The sequence below is a fragment of the Coloeus monedula genome, assembly GCF_965178545.1.
Source record: "Coloeus monedula genome assembly, chromosome: 19".
NCBI lineage: Eukaryota > Metazoa > Chordata > Aves > Passeriformes > Corvidae > Coloeus > Coloeus monedula.
In genome coordinates this window covers 589,034-608,118 of record NC_138799.1, presented here as the reverse complement: position 1 = coordinate 608,118, position 19,085 = coordinate 589,034, and the positions used below count along the sequence as shown (strand labels likewise).

At 55.3% G+C, this 19,085-nt stretch overlaps 2 protein-coding genes across 2 annotated transcripts; both read left to right on the top strand.

The window, feature by feature from the left end:
- Positions 1 to 1,848: 1,848 nt before the first annotated feature.
- Positions 1,849 to 6,257, top strand: LOC309580296 (cytochrome P450 2C5-like; the record flags this gene model as incomplete). Its single annotated transcript, XM_082294182.1, has 9 exons — positions 1,849 to 2,028; positions 2,509 to 2,671; positions 3,000 to 3,149; positions 3,767 to 3,927; positions 4,076 to 4,252; positions 4,352 to 4,493; positions 4,901 to 5,088; positions 5,772 to 5,913; positions 6,064 to 6,257. 9 exons carry the CDS (start codon positions 1,849 to 1,851, stop codon positions 6,255 to 6,257), a joined length of 1,497 nt encoding a protein of 498 aa, XP_082150308.1.
- A 3,072-nt stretch (positions 6,258 to 9,329) lies between these two features.
- On the top strand, positions 9,330 to 17,747 carry LOC309580302 (F-box/WD repeat-containing protein 10-like; the record flags this gene model as incomplete). The annotated part of the gene is made up of 11 exons (XM_082294188.1): positions 9,330 to 9,423; positions 9,517 to 9,644; positions 10,574 to 10,702; positions 11,194 to 11,306; positions 11,703 to 11,906; positions 12,174 to 12,295; positions 12,800 to 12,948; positions 13,810 to 13,952; positions 14,747 to 14,905; positions 15,774 to 15,941; positions 17,033 to 17,747. The coding sequence occupies 11 exons, from the start codon at positions 9,330 to 9,332 to the stop codon at positions 17,745 to 17,747; spliced, it is 2,124 nt and encodes a 707-aa protein (XP_082150314.1).
- Between the last annotated feature and the right edge of the window lie 1,338 nt (positions 17,748 to 19,085).

Here is a 19,085-nt window from a genome sequence, read left to right as displayed (position 1 = left end):
GGGTCCATCTCCAGCCAGCACCCAGCACGGCTCCAGCACTCCGCCACCATGGCACTCTTGATGTCACACTGGTCTCTGTTCACCCTGAGGTGGCCACTGTTTATCCCCTGCTGGCTTCTGGCTCCTCACTGGCCACCGAGGATGCCCTGTTGGCCACTGCTTTGCCTGTGTCCCACCAGGACAAAGCCCTGGGACCACACAAACCACACTTTATTGCAGGGACAAATCACACTGTGCCTGTTCCTCACCCCAGGGGTTGGTTAACAGTGCACACAGCTGGATTTTCTGGAGGCACCCCAGAGCAAACCCCAGAAACGACACCAGGGCTGTGCCAGGGGCGTTGGCATCGTGCTGCCATGGCACTCCCTCACCGCGAGCGGGGTGACAGTGATGACAAATGACAGTGGCCCTGTAATTACAGCCAGGCTCCGCTCAGCCAGTGCTGTTGCATTATTGAGAGCAACCAAAAATACTCCCAGCTCAGTCATTAACTGCTCTGGGCTTCACGGTGAGTGGCTGCCAGGGCTGCCTCAGCCTGGGCTGGCAGAGGGGAGAGGGGACAGACTGGAATGTGCTGCAGAGGTGTTCACACGTCCTCCGTTCCACAGACTGAGGCCCTGGGGGAGCAGAGCACCTTGGAGGGTTCGGGATGCCCATGGGAAAGTGGCATTAGGATAACATTAATTGCCTTAGTGTCAGTGTCACCGCTGAGCTGAGCTGAAGCCGAGCAAGGGATCAGGGGAGCCCGTGGGCGTGGCTTTGCTCCATGCCCAAGGTGCGATCTGGAAATCAGCTGGAAAAATGGCTTGGATGGGAAGGGTGTGAGAAGGAGGGCAGGGAGCTTGGGTGGGCTCCCCAAAGCCTGGGGGAACCTCATCCCCTGGCTGCTCCAGGAGATGCTCTGCTCCAGGGGAGTGGTGCAGCGCAGGCTCCCCTCTGCCAGCACCACCGAATTCCCTCTGCTGAGGGGCTCCTTCCTCTGCAGGGACCAGCATGGACCCAAACCTCCTCCCTCTTCTCCTCCAGGAGGAATCCCATCCTTTCCTGGGAACCGGCCTGTGCCTGAACCTGAGCTGTGAGTGCTCTCAACCAGAGGTGTTGTGGCTGTGCCCGTGCCAGATGTGCTCGTGTGCAGCCAGATGTGTGGGTGCTCAGAGCAAGACACACATTGGAGGAGCCCAGGGAGGAGTTAACCCACACCTGAAACAACCACAGCACCTCGGGCTGACGTTCCTCCAAAGCCCAAGAGGAGCCCCAAAAGCTTTCCAAAAAAAGTGTTTTTTCCATTTTCTGATCCATTTTCCATCAGAAGGGAGTTTGATGGAACACTGTCACCCTGCTGGCATGTGGCCAGGCACAGTGCCCCCCTCCCAAGCTATCTCTGTTTACCAGAACGTCCCTTCCTGGGTCACTGCCCCGGAGAGCAAGGCGATGATCAGCAGGGCAGTGACTGGAGGGACATGAAAGGCTTGGCCAGGACGGTGACAGTGACAGTGACAGCTTCTTCCTCTGTGTGCCACCAGAAGGGAGCACCGAGCAAAGGTGACTGAGCAGCACGGGAGGGGACACTCACCATCTCCCCCAGCGCTCCCGCGGGGTCTCGCAGAGCTCCCGGTGCCCGGGCGGCCCCGAGGCCTCTGTCGCGGCACAGCGGGGACAGGAGCGCACCCGGCCGGGACCAACCAGCGCCTGTGTCCCCCGCCAGCCCGGAGCCCTCGTGCTCGGAAGGGCTGTGCCTGCCCCGGGCAGGGAAGGGCAGACACAGCAGGTTTGGGCTCCGCTCTGCTCTCTGCTCAGTTCCCTCCCTAGAATTTCCTCATTCTTTCCCTGCTTGGCAGCGCAGTGAGGATGGATGCAGGATCAGCCGGGCTGCTCGTCACTCTCCTCCTCGTCCTCTCCGTCCTGTGGTTCCTCGTCTGGAGGAGTGACAGGAAGAGGAGCCGGCTGCCTCCTGGCCCAGCCCCGTGGCCCATCCTGGGCAACCTGTGGCAGAAGGATGTCCTGCCCCTCTACAGGCACTACGAGAAGGTAAAGGACAAGCGGCAGTACTGGACCCATTCCAAGCCCCAGCTGGACAGACAGCAGGAAAGTCCTGTGCCAAAATAAAAGGGGAATCCCACGGCTGACTCTTTTCCTACCTTTCTTTTCTCTTCTTCCCTCCCTCATCTCTTGCTCTACCACAATTGCCGAAATCCTTCCTACTGGGAGTAGAATCAACTTTGTTATTGAAGCCTTTCTCCTCCTGTAGGGAACTCACATGCCAATAACCCCTCGAGGGCTGTCCAGAGCTGCTTCCCAGAGATGATGCTTTGAACCCCCAAAGTGACACTGGGATAAAACCCCCAGGGACAGGGACAGGGCTGGGAGCAGGATGAAGTTGCAGCTTTGAGGGAGGCACTTCCCTCCCTGCTGGGCATCCACCAGTGCTGTGGGCTCGAGTCCCAGTTTAAAACGAAACGAAGGGACTGGTGTGGGACCCTGGCTCACAGAGCTCCCCGTCCCCCCCAGCTCAGCAGCACCTACGGCCCCATCTTCACCGTGTGGCTGGGGCTGAAGCCGGTGGTGGTGCTCTGCGGGTACGAGGCAGTGAAGGACGCCCTGGTGGGACACTCCGAGGAGTTTGGGGGCAGACCTGAGATCCCACTCCTGATGCAGCTCTCCAAAGACTACGGTGAGTGCCTGGATCTCTCTGGGCGAGCAGATGGCCACTCCCGAGTCAAGGGACGGGCTTGGCAGCCGAGACCTCACATGCCCCCCTCCCACTCTTCAAGACCTCTCAGCTCCTAAGCCCCTTGTCCAAGGACGGTGTTCATTCCAGTTAGGCAGTTCCAGCTTTGTTCTGAGTTGCTGTAGAGATCCTCATCTTTCATGGACATTGTGCTCACGTGCATCCTTCCCTGGCTTATTGCCCTGTTGCTCCTCAGCCCGGCTCCAAGCAGGGTCCCCATTCCTGGGAGCAGCAGGGTGGGCAGGGGCTGATCTCCACCGTGTCCCTCCAGGATTTGTGTCCAACAATGAGAAGAAGTGGCGGGAGCTGCGGAGGTTCACTCTCAGCACCCTGCGGGACTTCGGGATGGGGAAGAGCTCCATGTCCCAGAAGGTGCAGCAGGAGGCTCAGCACCTGGTGGAGGTGCTGGCGAAGCTCAAAGGTGACGTGGGTCCTGTCCTTGGTGGCCCTGTGGCAGGCAGAGGACACACGAGAGCCCCGCAGGACATGCGTGGTCCCAGAGCTGTTAGCAGGGCCTGGTGTGGGTGATCCTTGCAGGGCAGGGCTGAGATCCAGCCCCATCCCACCCAGGAGCTGCAGGGATGTGCTACAGCCACGGCTGAAGGGCCAGGAGGGAGATCCTGCTCTGAACTGGTGCCACAAGCGAGGAACATTCCCTGCCAAAGGACCAGGAGTAGGGAACTGAACTGCACGGGCTGGGAATGCACAGCAAGGACCCTGCCCTGGCGACTCGGGGTTCTCAGGGTGATGTCCTCCTCTCCAGCCAAACCCAGCTCCTGCCAGTGCCAACACATCTTCTGGGGCTTCCTGCAGCTGCCTCTGCTTCCCTCAGCCCAAGCTCTGGGAGGGGTTTAGGAGCAGAGAGGAGGATGGAGGAGGCCCACAGCTCAGGAGGGCTCTTTGCTGTGGCTGTCAGGCCCACAGATCAGCCAGGGCTCAAAGCCAGGGGCTCAGAGCAGCAGGAAAGGCTGTTTTCTATCTTGAAGCAGAGAAATAACTGGTGACTTTTTGATGTTTTCTCACCTCGTGTGGCTGCAGGCAATGCCTTTGAGCCCATGATCATGTTCAGATACGCAGTTTCCAATGTGATCTGCTCCGTGGTCTTCGGAAACCGCTACAGCTACGCTGACGTGGCTTTCCTGGAGCTGCTCAATGCCATTGGGAACTACATCAGCTTCTTCCTGTCCCCCGTGGCCAAGGTGGGAGCCTGGTGTGCTCAGAACCCTCTGTCTGCTGCCCTCGGGGGCTGAGGATGCTCCCTGGCTTTGATGGGACAGCATGGCTGTGAGGGCAGGGCTGGGAGGCTCTGTCAGGAGCCTGAGCCCTGCTGTGCCCCTCCCTTCCCAGGTGTACAACACCTTTCCCAGCATCATGCACCACCTCCCGGGGCCTCACAAGAAGGTCCTGGCCGACTGCCAGAAGCTGAAGGACCACATCCGAGAGAAGGTGCAGTTCCACCAGCTGACCCTGGACTCCAGCTGCCCCCGGGACTACATCGACTGTTTCCTGATGAAAGCAGAGAAGGTAGCGGGGCTGTGAGGGGGGGCTGCCCTCCAGCCTGGCTGCAGCCTGGAATATCACCCAGACAACGCTGAATCCCTCCCCACCACCCCATCCTTGCAGGAGAAGGGCAGCCCAGAGAACATGTACAGCCAAGAAGACCTGATCATGTCAGTGTTCAACCTCTTTGGTGCCGGGACGGTGACAACCAGCAACACCCTGGTGTTCTTCCTGCTGATGCTGGCCAAGCACCCCCACATCCAAGGTATGGCAGCAGAACACAGCTGCTCTGTGCCTGAGGAGGTCACGGGGCACGGAGTCCCAGCCCTGGAAGGTCCCGTTTTGGGGCAGACCAAAATCACCCTGTGGGGTCACCCAAGGTTGGGAGCCGTTGGACACAGGTTCCCACAGGTCAGGGGGATCCGGGTGCTTCTCCCTGCGCTCCATCCCTGCCCGTGCAGATGGCCCTGCACTGGTCTCTGGGAGATGCTCTGAGCTTGCCTGATCCAGGGAGGGATGAGGACAGAGACTGTTTCGGGGCTCTGCAAGGGATTAGGCCAGGTTGCTCCCCCTCCAGCCCATCCCCGTGTTCAGCATGAGCGCCCATGGAGGCCAGGAAGAAACTTTGGGGAGGTTGCACAGCAGGCACCCAGCCCCCCCTGCTGTCCCCAGCCAAGGTCCAGGAGGAGATCGATGCCGTGGTGGGCACCGGCCGTGCCCCCTGCACAGAGGACAAGCTGCGGATGCCCTACACCAACGCCGTGATCCACGAGCTGCAGCGCTTCCACAAGACCCGCATCGAGAACTTCCCGCGCATGACGACGCAGGATGTCCTGTTCAGGGGCTACACCATCCCCAAGGTACACAGGGTGGCCCCGGAGCCTCTGCCCCCAAGGGAGAGGTGGCAGCAGGGCTTGAGTGAGATTTGCCTTTGTCCCTTGCACTCTTTGTGCACATCTGAAGGCCCCACATCTTTCCCAATCCTCGGTGGCAGTGACCTTGCAGAGCGAAGCAGGGGCAGGTGAATGTCACTGCCCGTCCTGCCCTCACCCCCGTGTCCCTTCCTTGCCCATCCTGGCAAACAGCTCTTCCCACCACAGGCTGCGGGGCTGGAGCAGGAGCCCACCCTGGTGTAGGGCCAGGCCAGTCCCCCTTGGCAGATGTGGGGACAGCCACCCCTCCTGGTGTGACCACGAGCATTGTGTGCAAAGCCCACGCCGAGGGAACATCTCCTGCCTTTGGATTTGGGGCAGTGAGAGGGGTTTGAACAGAAATCCATGGGAATCACTCAGTAATTTGTGTCTCATGAGCCGCACAGAGACTGGCAAGACCTTGGGGACAGCAGAGCTCCACATTAGTTGTCCCTGTGGCACAGAGCCATCATTCCAGGCTGCCTCCCCGTGGAACCTGGCTGGCCATTGGGGTGCACACCCAGCTCCCCCGTGCCCCCCAGATGCTCCCCCCTGACTAAGCCCACCCGGCAGAGCCCACGGTGTGGTACTGATGTCCCTCCTCACGTCCCTGCCCCACCCCTCTCCCGCAGAGCACTCCTGTTATTCCGGTATTTTCCTCTGTGCATTCGGATGCAACCCAGTGGGAGAACCCCAAAAAAGTGGACCCAGGACACTTCTTGGATGAGAAGGGCGAGTTCAGGAAGCGCGAGGCCTTCATGGCATTCTCAGCAGGTCAGTGCTGCCCCGCCCTGCCAGCTCCGTGCCCAGGAGTGCCAGCTCAAACACCCAGTGGCACCTCAGAGCCACCCTCACCACGGGCTGTCTGCTCACGTTCCTGTCCCTTCGTTCCCCATGGGAGTCACCCCCTCTCTCTGTGCCCAGGGAAGCGGATGTGCCCAGGGGAGGCTCTGGCCCGCATCGAGCTCTTCCTTTTCCTCACCACGCTGCTGCAGAGCTTCACCTTCCAGCTGGCCACGGAGCACAAGGAGATGGATTTGTTCTCCCTATGGCTCGAGATAGAGAGGAGGGCAATCCCGGGCAAGTTCTTCGCTATTCCACGCTCAGTGTCCTCCTAAGCAGGGAGAGCGGGACAAGGAAAGGCTCCTCCAGGTGCCTCCACCCCGACCCCAGAGTGAGCCCTGTGGCCATGAGGCCACAGCCACCACACTTTGAGCTTGGAGTTTCTCCTCTGAGAACCGTCAGGCGCCTCTGCCACCAGCTCCATGAGCAACCTGCTCCCAACCCTTCCCTCCACATCCCAGGAAAACGCGGAAGGCAGCACTGCTTTTCCTCGCCCCTCCCCACCCGTGCTGTTTGAGCTCCTCATGGCAGGGCTGCCTGGGGCTCCTGGGCTGGGCAGGGGCTCCCTCCGTTTGGTGACAGATTCAGAGAGCTCTGCAATAAAATAACCATCAGAATGGGATGCTGGTGTTTATAAGGACACTCGTGGTGCCTCTTGCCTCCAGTTCTTCCCAGTGCAAACCTCTCAGACACAGGATTTCAGCTCCAGGTGTCTTTCCCAGAACAGCCTGAGCCAGGAAATCACCCGGCTTGTTTTAGCTGATTTTCCCCTGTGTCTTTAATCTTCAAAGGACTCTTACACACCTCAGGAATTCCTTGCTTGTTTGCAAACACTGATCCCACTCTGAGCCTGGGGAGGGCTCCCAGGCGGGCAGAGCCACCTGAACCCCAGCAGCAGCTGAATGATTCAGATGGAAAAGGAGCACAGGTTCCCAAGGAAAGGCTGAGGAGCAGCACAGAGGGGCTGTGGCTCAGGAGGGCTGAGTGGGGAGTAGAAGAGATTAAAAAAAATCAAAGGATGGTTTGGGCTGGTAGGCACCTTAAAGATCAGCCAGTTCCACTTCCTGCCACGGGCAGGGACACCTTCCACTATCCCAGGGTCCTCCAAACCCTGTCCAACCTGGCCCTGGACACTTCCAGGGATGCCACAGCTGCTCTGGGCACCCTGTGCCAGGGCCTCCCCACCCTCACAGGGAGGAATTTCTTCCCAATATCCCATCTAACCCTGCCCCGTGGCAGTTCAAAGTCATTTCCCTTTGATCTGTCACTCCATCCCTTGTCCCAAGTCCCTCTCAGCTCTCAGGAACAGAAATCTGTTCTCTTCAGGTATTGGAAAGGGCTCTAAGGTCTCCCTGGAGTCTCTTCTTCTCCAGGTTGAACAATTCCAATTCTCTCACCTTTCAGAAGGTGTCTCAGTGCTGGGCAGTGCTTCTCTGACTCCTTCACGTCAGTATTTAACTCCAGAAAGTGCCCTCAGGTGCCAGTTCAGCTCCTGTGCAGCTGCTGGAGTCATTCTGGGGGTCCTGAGGGGAGCTGGCAGGGTGGGATGTGCTCCCACCCTCCTGTTCCCCCTGCCTGGGGATGAGGGTGGCTGCAAAGGCTGCTGTGTCAGCAGTGGGGCTTGGGGTCTCTATGAAGCCTGGGACTTCAGGGCATGGGGGAAATTTGGGTTCTCAGAGCTGGTTTTGGTGGGGTTTGCCTTGCTCCTGCAAACACGGAGAGGGGGCCAGCAGGGACTCTGTCCTGGGGGAGGTGGCTGTGCCCTGTGGGAGGTAGGTGAGATCAAGGACCTGGTGAATCCCCTGTCTCGTCCCAGTTGATGAATGAACCAGCCTTTACCCTGACGCTCAGTGCATTTGTGACCTTTAGACGACTGAATCAGCTCTTTTCCCAACGTGGGGAAGCGCAGGCAGGCAGAGCCACCTGCCAAAAACGTGTGTGACCGAAGCCTTTGCACAATCTCGACCCAAGTGCCTGCATCACAGTGTGCCCGTGATGTGGGTGACCTCTGGGTTCCTGTGTCTAAAACCAAACACTGGTGTCCAAAGGCCACTCGTGCTCCCGCTTCCCGCACCCGTTTGGGCCACTGCCCAGCCCAGCTGTGCTCGGGGCTTCCATGGTGCCCTGCCCTGACTGCGGCTCCCCATCCCGGAGGGGCTGCTGACATCGCCCGGATATCCCCCGATATTCCCCGGATATCCCCCAGCATCCCCCGACATCCCCCGGCATCCCGATATCCCCCATTCCCCGACATCCCCCATCCCCCTGACATCCCCCATCCCCCCGACATCCCCCATCCCCCCGACATCCCCCATCCCCCGATATCCCCCATCCCCCGACATCCCCCATCCCCTGACATCCCCCATCCCCCTGACATCCCCCATCCCCCCGACATCCCCAATCCCCCCGACATCCCCCATCACCCCGACATCCCCCGGCATCCCGATATCCCCCATCCCCCGACATCCCCCATCCCCTGACATCCCCCATCCCCCTGACATCCCCCATCCCCCCGACATCCCCAATCCCCCCGACATCCCCCATCTCCCGGACATCCCCCGGCGCCGCCTGCTGAGGGGCTGTGCCCGCGGCTGCGCGGCTCTTAGCAGCATTAGGGCGGCGGTTGGACATTACGGTAACTGTCGCCGGGCAGCCCCGAGGCGGCGGCGGTGGCGGGGAGCCCCGGGCAGGTGAGCGGGTCCCTTCCTTTCCTTCTGCAATGTCACAGCTCCAGTCGAACTTCTGCTGATGAAAATGCAGTGGCTAAAGGAAGAGCAGGTTTCCCCCTGTTCTCAGTGAAACGGTGCCACCTCCTTGGCATGAGCGGCTCTGCTGTGCCCCCTTGGAGCCTGGGGCTGTCGCCTTCCCGTGCTGGTGACTGCTGGAGGTGGAAGGTGCCAAGTACAGAGCACACCGCTGTATTGCGTCCCCACCAAGCCCCCCCACGGTGTCCCGTGGCTCTCTGACCCCCTGATGTTTCCGTAAGTGAGGAGCCCTCGCCAATCTCCAGGGCAGGGCTGAGGGGAAGAGATGTCCCCCTGTCCCTCAGCCGCGCTGGTGTGAGCTGTCCTGCAGCCCAGGAGCATTCCCAGCATTGTCCCGTCACTTGCACGGTGCCAAAGTGATGAGCGGAAGAGTCAAAGACCACCCAGCTCTTTCAGGGCATTGCTGACAACGATGCTGTCCATGGCACCAAAACTCCGGCACTTCCCGGACTGCAAATTCTGTTTTCCAGGTGGCCAGGCACCAGAACATGCTTTTGGCCCCAAAGCACCGAGAGCCCTGCCCAGGAGGGTCCTGATGCAGGGGACAGCTCACCCCCGTCCTTAGCTGACTCAGATGCCACCATGGTTCCCGCGTCTCTCCAGTCACGCTCCAGTGACAGCCAGTCCAAGGATTTCACTCGCTTCCTGCCATTCCAGCTGTCCATGTCCATCCTGGGTAAAGCTGCTCTGATTTCCAGGGGTGGTTTCTCCTAAGGGTAAGGAATGGTCTCCGGTGGGGATTAGCCAAACTGTCCCTTTAACTTCCCAGGGCTTTTGGATCCAAAATCCCTGGATGCCTGTTCTGCTGTGAATGGTCACTGGGAATTCCTGGTCAGGCAGGTCCAGGAGGACAAGGAGTGTCGGAGCACAGTGCAGAAGGACCTCCTGCAGTTGCAGGTGGGACAGCTGGGCTCCTGCCACTATTATGCACTTTAAAAAGAGCGGGTTTTGGTACTGCCCAAGCTGCTACATGGAAATTCTTGTGCCCAAATCTGCCATGGCCCTTCTACCTCCAGCTGCAGAGCAAAGCCAGGTGACACTTCACATTGTCACAAGAAAGCACCAGAGAATGGCTTTTACTCTCCTTTAGAGAGCCTGTGACTCTAAAAATGGATCCAAACTTTCTCGTCACCAAGAAAGCAGAGTTTGGTCACAATGAACATTTCCGGCAGTAGTGGAGATTGGGCAGAGCTACAACAGCTCCCGAGGCAGCTCAGGAATGAGCTCCATTTGCTCCACACGGGCCAAGGGAAATGCAAGGTCTGTGTGAGGAGCTGGGGGTGGTGGTTGGAACACAGGAACACAGAACTCCGGGGAGAGGCTCGTCCTGGCCAGCAGGACCTGCCACAGACCGAGCGAGGTGTGAAGGGGCATCCCCCAAGAGACAGTCTGGAGCCTCTGATGCTTTGGGTTGTGAAGGCAGCACAGAAACTCAGCTCTGTGCTGCCCTTCAAAAAAGGCTTCAGGGAAGATTTCACAGGCTCAAAATGAATCTTGAGTGTTGACCAAGGTGTTTTGAGAGCCTCTCATCTCAATGAGTTTGGATTCTGAATCAACTGAGTGCCTGCCAAAGATGAGATGAGCTCGAAATTTTGCTGCTTATTAAAAGCTTAAGATTAGAGTTTGGAAAAAATAATAAAAAGCAATTATTTTTCACCAGAAGTTAAACCTTAGATAGATGAAGTGCTAAATGTAAGCCAGGTCTCAACAACAAGCCAGTGTGTGCAGCTCAGCTTTGCAGGGAACCTCAGCACCCCATGGAGATGAGCAGCACCCCTGCATGCCTGGGCTCTGCGGTAATTGTTGCCTCTTTTGGTTTATTCCAGGAGTTGTGTCCTAGAAAAACCATTCCAAGCTATGCTAAAAGAGTCGATGTGCAAATTCCCCAGTTAAATGATGAGGGTGAGGTCATCGAAGTGAAGGACAAGGAGCAGAACAAGAGACGTAAATCGAAGGTTTGTTGGAGGCTGTTTGCCTTCCATGGATGCTGCAGTTCAGTGTTTGGGGAGGAAGGACTGGTCTCAGAAGACAGCAGAGTGAATTTGGAGTTGCTTTGTGCTTCTCCCACTCCTGCGTTTGGATTGCCCCATGGTGAGCGATTCAGGGCCAGGGTTTGCTCAGCACCTTCCCACACGGGACGGAGTTCGGGAGGCACTCCCAAACTTCTGCCTCATCCTCCTGTGTCCCCAGTCACAGCACAGCCCTGGGGCCAGGGGCCTTCCTCCCACGGAATAAAGGGTGCAGCTCTCAGGGCTTCCATTTATGCCACAGAACATGGCCTGGGAACAGCCCCGGACTAAGCAGAGACTTGCTGCACTCTGGATTTCCTTAGCGACACTCTGGGTCTGCCCTGGGCTCCTCACTAGAGCTGGTGTGCTCAATGCTATGGAATAATGCTGCATTCCTGCCTCCCTGAGTTACTTTTCCTTATTTCTCTTGCCATCAGACAGAGGATTTCGGTCTGCACACAGCCTATCAGGAAATGAAAACTCTCAAGGTCGAGCTGGAAGAGAGGAATGTCTTCTGTGGCTCCTACAAGATCCGTGTCCTCATGGAGCAGTGAGTAGAGTGCCCGACTGTGGGGCCAGCAGCAGCTTTAGGAAAGCTGCTCCATTCCCTGAGATCCTCCTGGATGGCTAGAGAAGGTTCCTCAGCATCAGCATTAAGAAATCTCAATTTTTTAAATAAAGATACCAAGATAAGCTGTTTTTAAAGGAATAAGGGTTAGTGATCCATGATGTATCCCAAGGGATATGGGGCTGGGAGGAGCCCTTGCCCCTCTGTGAGCCCACCCTGATACAAAGGGGGAAGTGCAGATTTAGGGACCCTGGTTGTGGTGCCCTGCAGAGGATCCACCACGGCAGAGTTGCCCACCCTGCTCAGTTAAACACAGGGAAATGCTGTCCCAGACCTTGCAGGCAGCTAAAGCTCACCCCAGCCACTGCTTCTCTCCAGATCAGACAGGACAAGGATAATCCATTACAGTGGTGGGGATTTGGTGGTCACTGCCTCTGCCAACAGAAAAGTGAGGCTGCTCCGTGTGCCAGGAGGGAAGGAAGCGCCTCTTCCGCTCCAAGGCCACGCTGGGCCCATCGGAGCTCTCTGCCTCTGTGAGGACAAAGGGCTCCTGGTCAGCACCAGCTTTGATCTCAGCATCAGGTGAGCTGGGGCTGTGCCTGGGACACCCAAACCGTGGCAAACCGAGGGGAAAGGGTAGGATATGGGTAAAACTTAATGCTAAGCCTGACTTGATCATCCAATTTCTCTGACATCTTAGTGGAACAGCTCCTGACTTTAACCCAGCGTGTGTGAGAGAAGAGTTGGGCACATTAAATAGGAAATAATCACGAAGTCGCAGAATGGTTTGGGTTGGAAGGAATCTTAAAGCTCATCTGGTTCCACGTCTCTTGGGTCGGTGCTCTGTAGGTACTGGAACATTCCCAGCGGCGCCTGTGTGAGAACCTTCACTGGTCACTACGGGACCATCACCTGCCTGGATTCCCACGAGGAGCACTTTGTGTCAGGAGCTGGGGACGGGATGGTGAAAGGTGAGAGGCAGCTCCCGGCCAGAGGCAAACACGGGAGCATAAGGGCAGAGACCTGGAGTTGGAGTGAGTGGGACACAGGCATGGGGATGCAAGGAAGGGTGAAAAGCAGAGTTTGTTTCCACGAGAGCCTAAGCTGGGGACACATGCACACACACAGTCTCTGATTGTGTCAGGACCTAAATGCTCATTATTTCTGCTTTTATTCAGAATTAATGGCTATGAGGCTGCAATGCCAGCCCAACTCTTGGGCAAGTGGTATTAACTTTCAGCTTTGCCAGATGTTTCCTTATAGAATAAAGGTGAAAAAGATGTGCCTTTTTTGGATTTTGCATTTAATTTTTTTCCCATGCAATTATGCTTTTTAAGCCAACACTCAGCTCCTCACAGAGCTGCAGGTACAAGGTGTGACTGTAATCCAGTAGTATTTTTTAATTCGTGTTGTACTCCCAACACTCATCATTGGGGCAGATGTATTTTTAATTCTCCTCCCTTTTTCCCCAACAGTGTGGAGCCTGAAGAGTGGGAAATGTGTCAGGACTCTGATGCACAACAGCCCTGTGCGGGCAGTGAGGATGGACGGGACCCACGTGGTCAGTGGGGACCACCAAGGGCTGGTGAAGGTCTGGAGTGCTGAGACAGGGGCTCTGATCAAGGTGAGTTTCCTCTGAAGTGGATAATTCTGTGCTAAATGGTCAAAACTCTCTGCTGGTTCATCACAGTGTTTCACTTTTGCCAAAGACTTTCTAAAAAAGAAAACAATCCCCCCGAAAAACCCTCAAATCAGTCTAAACCAATAAAGAAAACTGCAGATAATTAAAAAACTGACTTGCAACCAGCTGTTGATTTTAAGGCAGGGTGTGATTTGCTTCACTCCCATCACTGCTCACTCTCTTTAGATTTGTTCATCTCTGCTCCCATAGAAACCTTCCAAACCTGGGGAGATGATGGAAGAGCTTCACTAACCTGGGGCTGGGGGCACCAGGGGTCAGCCCCAAATGGGAAACTCACTCTCAGAAGCAGCTTCTGGAGCTGAAGCAGCTGGGCAGCTGTGGGAGCTTTGAGAGTCTGTGAATTCGCTGAGCAGGTGTCCAGAATCGGTGCCAGTCCACACCTGGGAGAGGAGTGAAGCCCTTTACCTGCGGAGAAACTGAGAGATGGCCCAGATATCTCAGAGATCCCAGCTCCAGCTGAGCCCCTTCCCCTACAGCCAGGGCAGCCCCTCTCTGCCCTCCCGGGACAACATTCCAGAGACCACAGAGGTCTCGGCGGAGTAACATCTCTTTATCACACGTAATAAGGATGGAAAAGGGATGTGAATTCCATGCCAGGAGCTCAGCAGCAGCACCAAGCCCAGAACACTTCAGTGACTGTAACACAAACGCAGTGATCCATAGGGTGCACAGTAACACCCTATAAAACACTATCAGCCTGCTGTCCTGCATGCCATAAGACACCTCAGACCCATTTACACCCAGATTACTGAGAGCGTTGCACCTTTTTCTGTTCCTTTGCAGACGTTAGAGAGGCACCAAGGCCCAGTTCTCTGCTTGTCCTTTGACCAGTGGCACCTCGTCACAGGGAGCAGCGATGGATATGCCCTGGGATGGAGCATGTTGGGAAAACTTAGGAGATGCCTGATAGCTTTCTTCCATCCCAAGTAGGACTCAGATGTGTTTCAAGTTGTATTCAACAGTGGACTGAATCTGTAAAAAAAAATGTGCCCCTTACAGGAGCAGAAAATGCCTTAATTATCAGTTTTAGGATTTGAAATATCCCCACTTCCACCAGTCTTTGTCTCAAAGGCTCTGTCAGGCACCACGTGGTCACAAGCAGCATTTTCAGTTTAGACCTGGAACCACCTGAAATGCAAACCCACAACACTTTATCACAAACAGGGATGACCAAAGAGTGCACAGTCCAATGTTCCAAGGATCCCCCCCGAGTGCCCCAGGGTGTCACATCACCTGGGCAGCAATAGAGGTGGCCCAGTTTCATGCTGACCAACTGCGTGTTATGCTGTTCTCTCAAACTTTAATTGTATCTACAACTGTGAAAACTGGAGAATCGTATGGTTTGCATTGATTTTCCTGGACATAAAACTGAAATTCCAAGTGCAGCAGATGGCCATGGCCATATGGTTACTATGGGGAGCATGGAATCACAGAACCCCAGAACGGTTTGGGTTGGAAGGGACTTTATGATCACCTCATTTCAACCCCCTGCCATGGGCAGGGACACCGTCCAGTGGAAGGATGCTCTGGGCTGTTGCTTTGGATGTGGAGTGATCTGAGACTTCTCTGTCAGGCCTTTGGAATGGCCTGATCCACTCCTCAGCACAAGCTGTGGCTCAGCCAGAGCTCTGCTCCTCCTCCGGGCCAAAAGGGCTCGCTGACCATTTCTCCTTGTGAAAGCACCCATGGAAGTGCCAACCCTCACCTGATGTGTTTTCAGGGAAGTCCTGTCCCTGGAGTTCCTGTACCTCAGAGTCATCAGTGGCTGTGCTGATGGACACATTCGGATATTCAACTTCCTGACTGGAACCTGCCTCAGAGTGTTGGAGCCCACCAGCAGCGGGGACCCCCTGTCTTCTCTCTGTGTTGCAGGAAACAGGTTGGTGACAAGAGCTGCCAGCAGGCTCTGACCCAAATTTGGTAGATTACACTGAAATTAAGGAACTGTGTGTTTTTCCTTCTCACAAATAACTTTTAAAGGGCTCTACTACTTACTAACTGCTTCAATAATCCGGTTTAGCTCACAATGGCTGAAGAGTTCTCCTTAATCTCTTGAGCAATGTATAATTTCCTGTTTCTCTACAGCTGAAGATACAGACCCAACTGTAAAGATGAATTCAGAAGCTTTTAGGAGGTTGGAGAATCAAGCCAATACCTGACAGTGCCTCTGCCTGCTCCCTGACCTACAGCCTCTTTATAAAGGCCAATAATGAGAAATCCTCCCGGCTTCATTCACTTGTGCACCTCTAACTAAAGGTGGCTCCCACTGGAAGCAACGGGTAAAACACTGCTGTGTGTTCAAGGCTGGGTTGGCCACACTAAAACACAGCAGTAAGTGGGCAGCTATGAAGAAATTAACTCCAGCCCAACCACACCCAACGATAGCACAGCACTCCAATCCACATTTAAATGCCCCTGATAATATGGCATTTGCAGTTAGGTGCTTCCCTCCTTTAGCACTGCACTGATCTTGCTCTGTTCGCTGCAGGCAATTTTCACCCTAATTATTTTAAAATTAATTTTGCGCTGGAGCTGAATGAAAAGAGCCCCAGAGAGCTCACACAGAGCAGGAGTCAAAATGTGCAGTGTCTGATTGATGGGGTTAATTGCTGCCGCTCCTTCAAGGAGAGATGATTATTTCGGATCCGTTTGAGCCTCGGGGCTTTGTGTTGCACAGGAGCCCCTCAGGCAGGACCTGCCGTGTCCATGATTCCTGAGCTTTTATGGCTCTTCTCTCCCTTCTCCAGGATGGTGACCAACTCCCCCAGCAGAGTGGTGCTGCTGCAGTTCGAGGATGTGGTGTGGGACTATTCCCTACCCGCTGACAGAGAGGTGGTGAAGGACAAGAAGTCCCGGAGAGGGAAGCGCCAGGGTGCCAGCGCAGAGCAGCGACGAGCTCAGGAGCCTCAGGACAGGTCCCCGGGGTCTCACCAGCCATCAAAGAGCCGTGGAAGACCCAAAAGTATCACACTGAGCCTCTGCTTTTCTGGCTTTTCTAAACTGAGCTACAAACCAAGCACCCACTGCCTTCAGCCCAGCCCATAACTCGTTCTCTCTGCTGTTGTCGAGAGCAGATGTGCTGTTCCATTTCAATGGTTCAGTCATTTTCTAGGCTTCTGTGAAACCTTTCTGCCTTTTTACAAGGGTTTGGTGTCAATTCAACACATTTTTCAAGACAGGCACTGTCATTTTCCAACTGAGTAAGAGAGAAATCAGTAGTAGTATTCATATTCACACAGCTGGCGGGCTTGGAAACACGCTGCTGATTCAGGGCTTGAATTATTCATTACAAACACCCAAGAAAGTGAGAGAACACCTACACTCAGGATCTGCCATCGCCGGGAAAGGCAACTGCACAGAACCAGGCACCTTTTCAATTGTGACACAGTGATGTGATTTTGTTTTAAGCCAGAGCTATTCAATACAGTTTGATGACAAATCCTCCAGCTCCACAATCAAACTGAGTATTGCAGATAAACTGATGGGCTAAGGAAGGGTTCCTGCTTTTCGGGCCATCAGATGGCAGCTGATGCTCTGCTCCGTGAAAGACAGGACACAAGGGAAGGGCTGGAGCTGGGCCAGGGCAGGCACAGGCTGGATCTCAGGGAAAGGTTCTTCCCCAGAGGGTGCTGGGCACTGCCCAGGCTCCCCAGGGAATGGGCACGGCCCCGAGGCTGCCAGAGCTCCAGGAGCGTTGGGACAGCGCTGCCAGGGACAGGGTGGGATGGTTGGGGTGTCTGTGCAGGGCCAGGGGATGCACTGGGTGATCCTTGTGGCTTCCTCCCAACTCAGTCTAATCTGTGGTTCTTTGATTCTATGATCTGCAGTGTGGGGGAAAACCTCTCAACCCCAAATGTGTTGCTTTGTTTTTGGATACAGGTGGTGACGCCGAACAGGGCCCTGCTCCCCCTGCACCTGAGGAGGCAGAAGCCACTTTGCAGCCTGAGCTGCCCACGAGAGACCCAAGCTGTCCAATGTCCCCTGACAAGTTCCTCTTAACAATCAGCACCCTGCAGAGCTCCTGCAAGCCAGCCCGAGTCAGCTCCAGCACTGAGCTCTCTGCAAAGGCCAGGGAAGCACAGCAACACCGCCTGAGGAAGGTGCCAATGTCCAAAACGCCCCTGCAGCACAAAGAGGAGCAGGCAGCCCAGCTCCAGCATGCCAGGCTGCACAGTGATTCTCTGACCGTGACAAAAATCTCGACACCCTTTGAAACCAAAATGCTGCGGCTCAGGCTGCAGAACTCCTTGCACAGCCCCACTGTGAAATCCTCCATCCCTGCTCCCTGTGTTGTACGTCCCAAGTTTTGTGGCTCACTGCGAGAAAGGAAAACTCCCAGTGGCCATGGGAAAGATACTCCTGGCCCCAAAGATGGGGATCAGCTCATCAATCTCTGCACAGCTTCCTCGGAGCTGATCCAGCCAACACCTGGCACAGCTGCACAGATCAGAAATGAAGTTCCCAGGGGAATAAAGCCCCCAAGCTCCTGCCCCTATGGTTCCCGCAGGGACAGTGGGTTCAGGCTTCTGACAGCAGAGCAGGAGGTGCATGAGGCAGCTGAGGCAGCTCAGCATCAGGCACAGCAGGCAAAGCCCACGGAGGCTGAGGAAAGAGCCAGAAGGAAGGCCTGGCTAAGGAAAATTAAAGGCCTACCTGTGGATTCCTTTACTGGGGAGAGGAAAACACCTGCTCCAGAACTTGGGCATAACACATTTATCTGAGGTGATTCCTGAGTCCAACTAACAGCCACAACCTGGGAACTCTGGTGTCCCGCTGAGTCTGCCATGTGGCTTGAAGTATAAAATAAAGATGTATTCATTTATATATATTTAAGTATATTTAGTATATTTAAGTATACTCCCTGTGGTTTTAAGTGTAAAACACATCCCCACTATAAGTTTTCCTAAGAAATACTATTGGTATACTCAGCTGTTTCTCAAGGCACTGAATGGACTAAGCCCTCTCCTGGATTCAACTCCCTAAACCTGCTCTCCTAACAGACATGGCACTGTCTGACACCAACACAGCTCAGCACGGGCTCAACCCTGTGAGAACAATAATAAAAACATCTTATGAGAGCTTTTGTGGATTGATTAGAGTGTAGAAGCTGAAGATGTGTGGACTGAAAGCTGAGTGTAGGCTGGGGGGATCAGTGGCACAAAGTCTGCTTGGAGGCCAGGAACTGGGGGTTGATCCTGGGTCTGATTTTGTTTATCATCATTAATTAATGACCCGGACGATGGGCAGGGTGCCCCCAGATGCCACCAACCCCAGAGAGGTGCTGCCATCCAGAGGGACCTGGCCAGGTTGGACACAAAGCTGACAGAGCCCTGGGGAAGTTCAGCAGGGGAAGCTCCAGTGCTGCCCTGGGGAGGAACAGCACCAGCCCCAGGACCTGTGGAAAGCAGCTTCAAACTTCATTTCTATGAAATGCAGAACAGGGGAGGGGGTTCCCCATTTCTGTGGATAAATGCCTACATGACCTTGATTGTGGAAGGTTCCCTGTCCATGGCAGGGGGATGGAACTGGATGATCCTTGAGGTTTCTTCCAACCCCAACCATTCTGTGTTTTGTGATTTCCAGTAATGCTCAGGACTTAACAGGAAGACAAAAGCCCTTCTAGCTGTTCAGCTTTGAGTATCTGGGCTGGTGTACCAGAAATCTGTTGCATCAGAGGTTTGAGGGAGGCCAATCCTGCCCACAGTCACGCCGAGGGACTGTCAGCAGCAGTTCTGGTTTGAAATTAAAATCTCTGAAACTCTGACACATAGTGGGGCTGTGATTAGTGTTGGCTTGTTTAATTCAATGCCATCTTGGACTTGCAAACGCTGGGATGAAGCCAGTGAAAAATAACCCCAGGGTGGCTGGCAGCTGGCGAGGCCTGGCACATCTGTGCCACGGCACAGGGACGGTCGCTGCGAGGTGCCTGTGCCTGGCGAGAGGCACAAGGGGCAGGGGTTTCACATTCCACCACGGGACGGCAGCTTCTCCCAAGGAACGAGGACAAGCCCAGCCCCGCTGCGGCCACGGAACCTGTGCCACAACCCCCGGGGAAAACG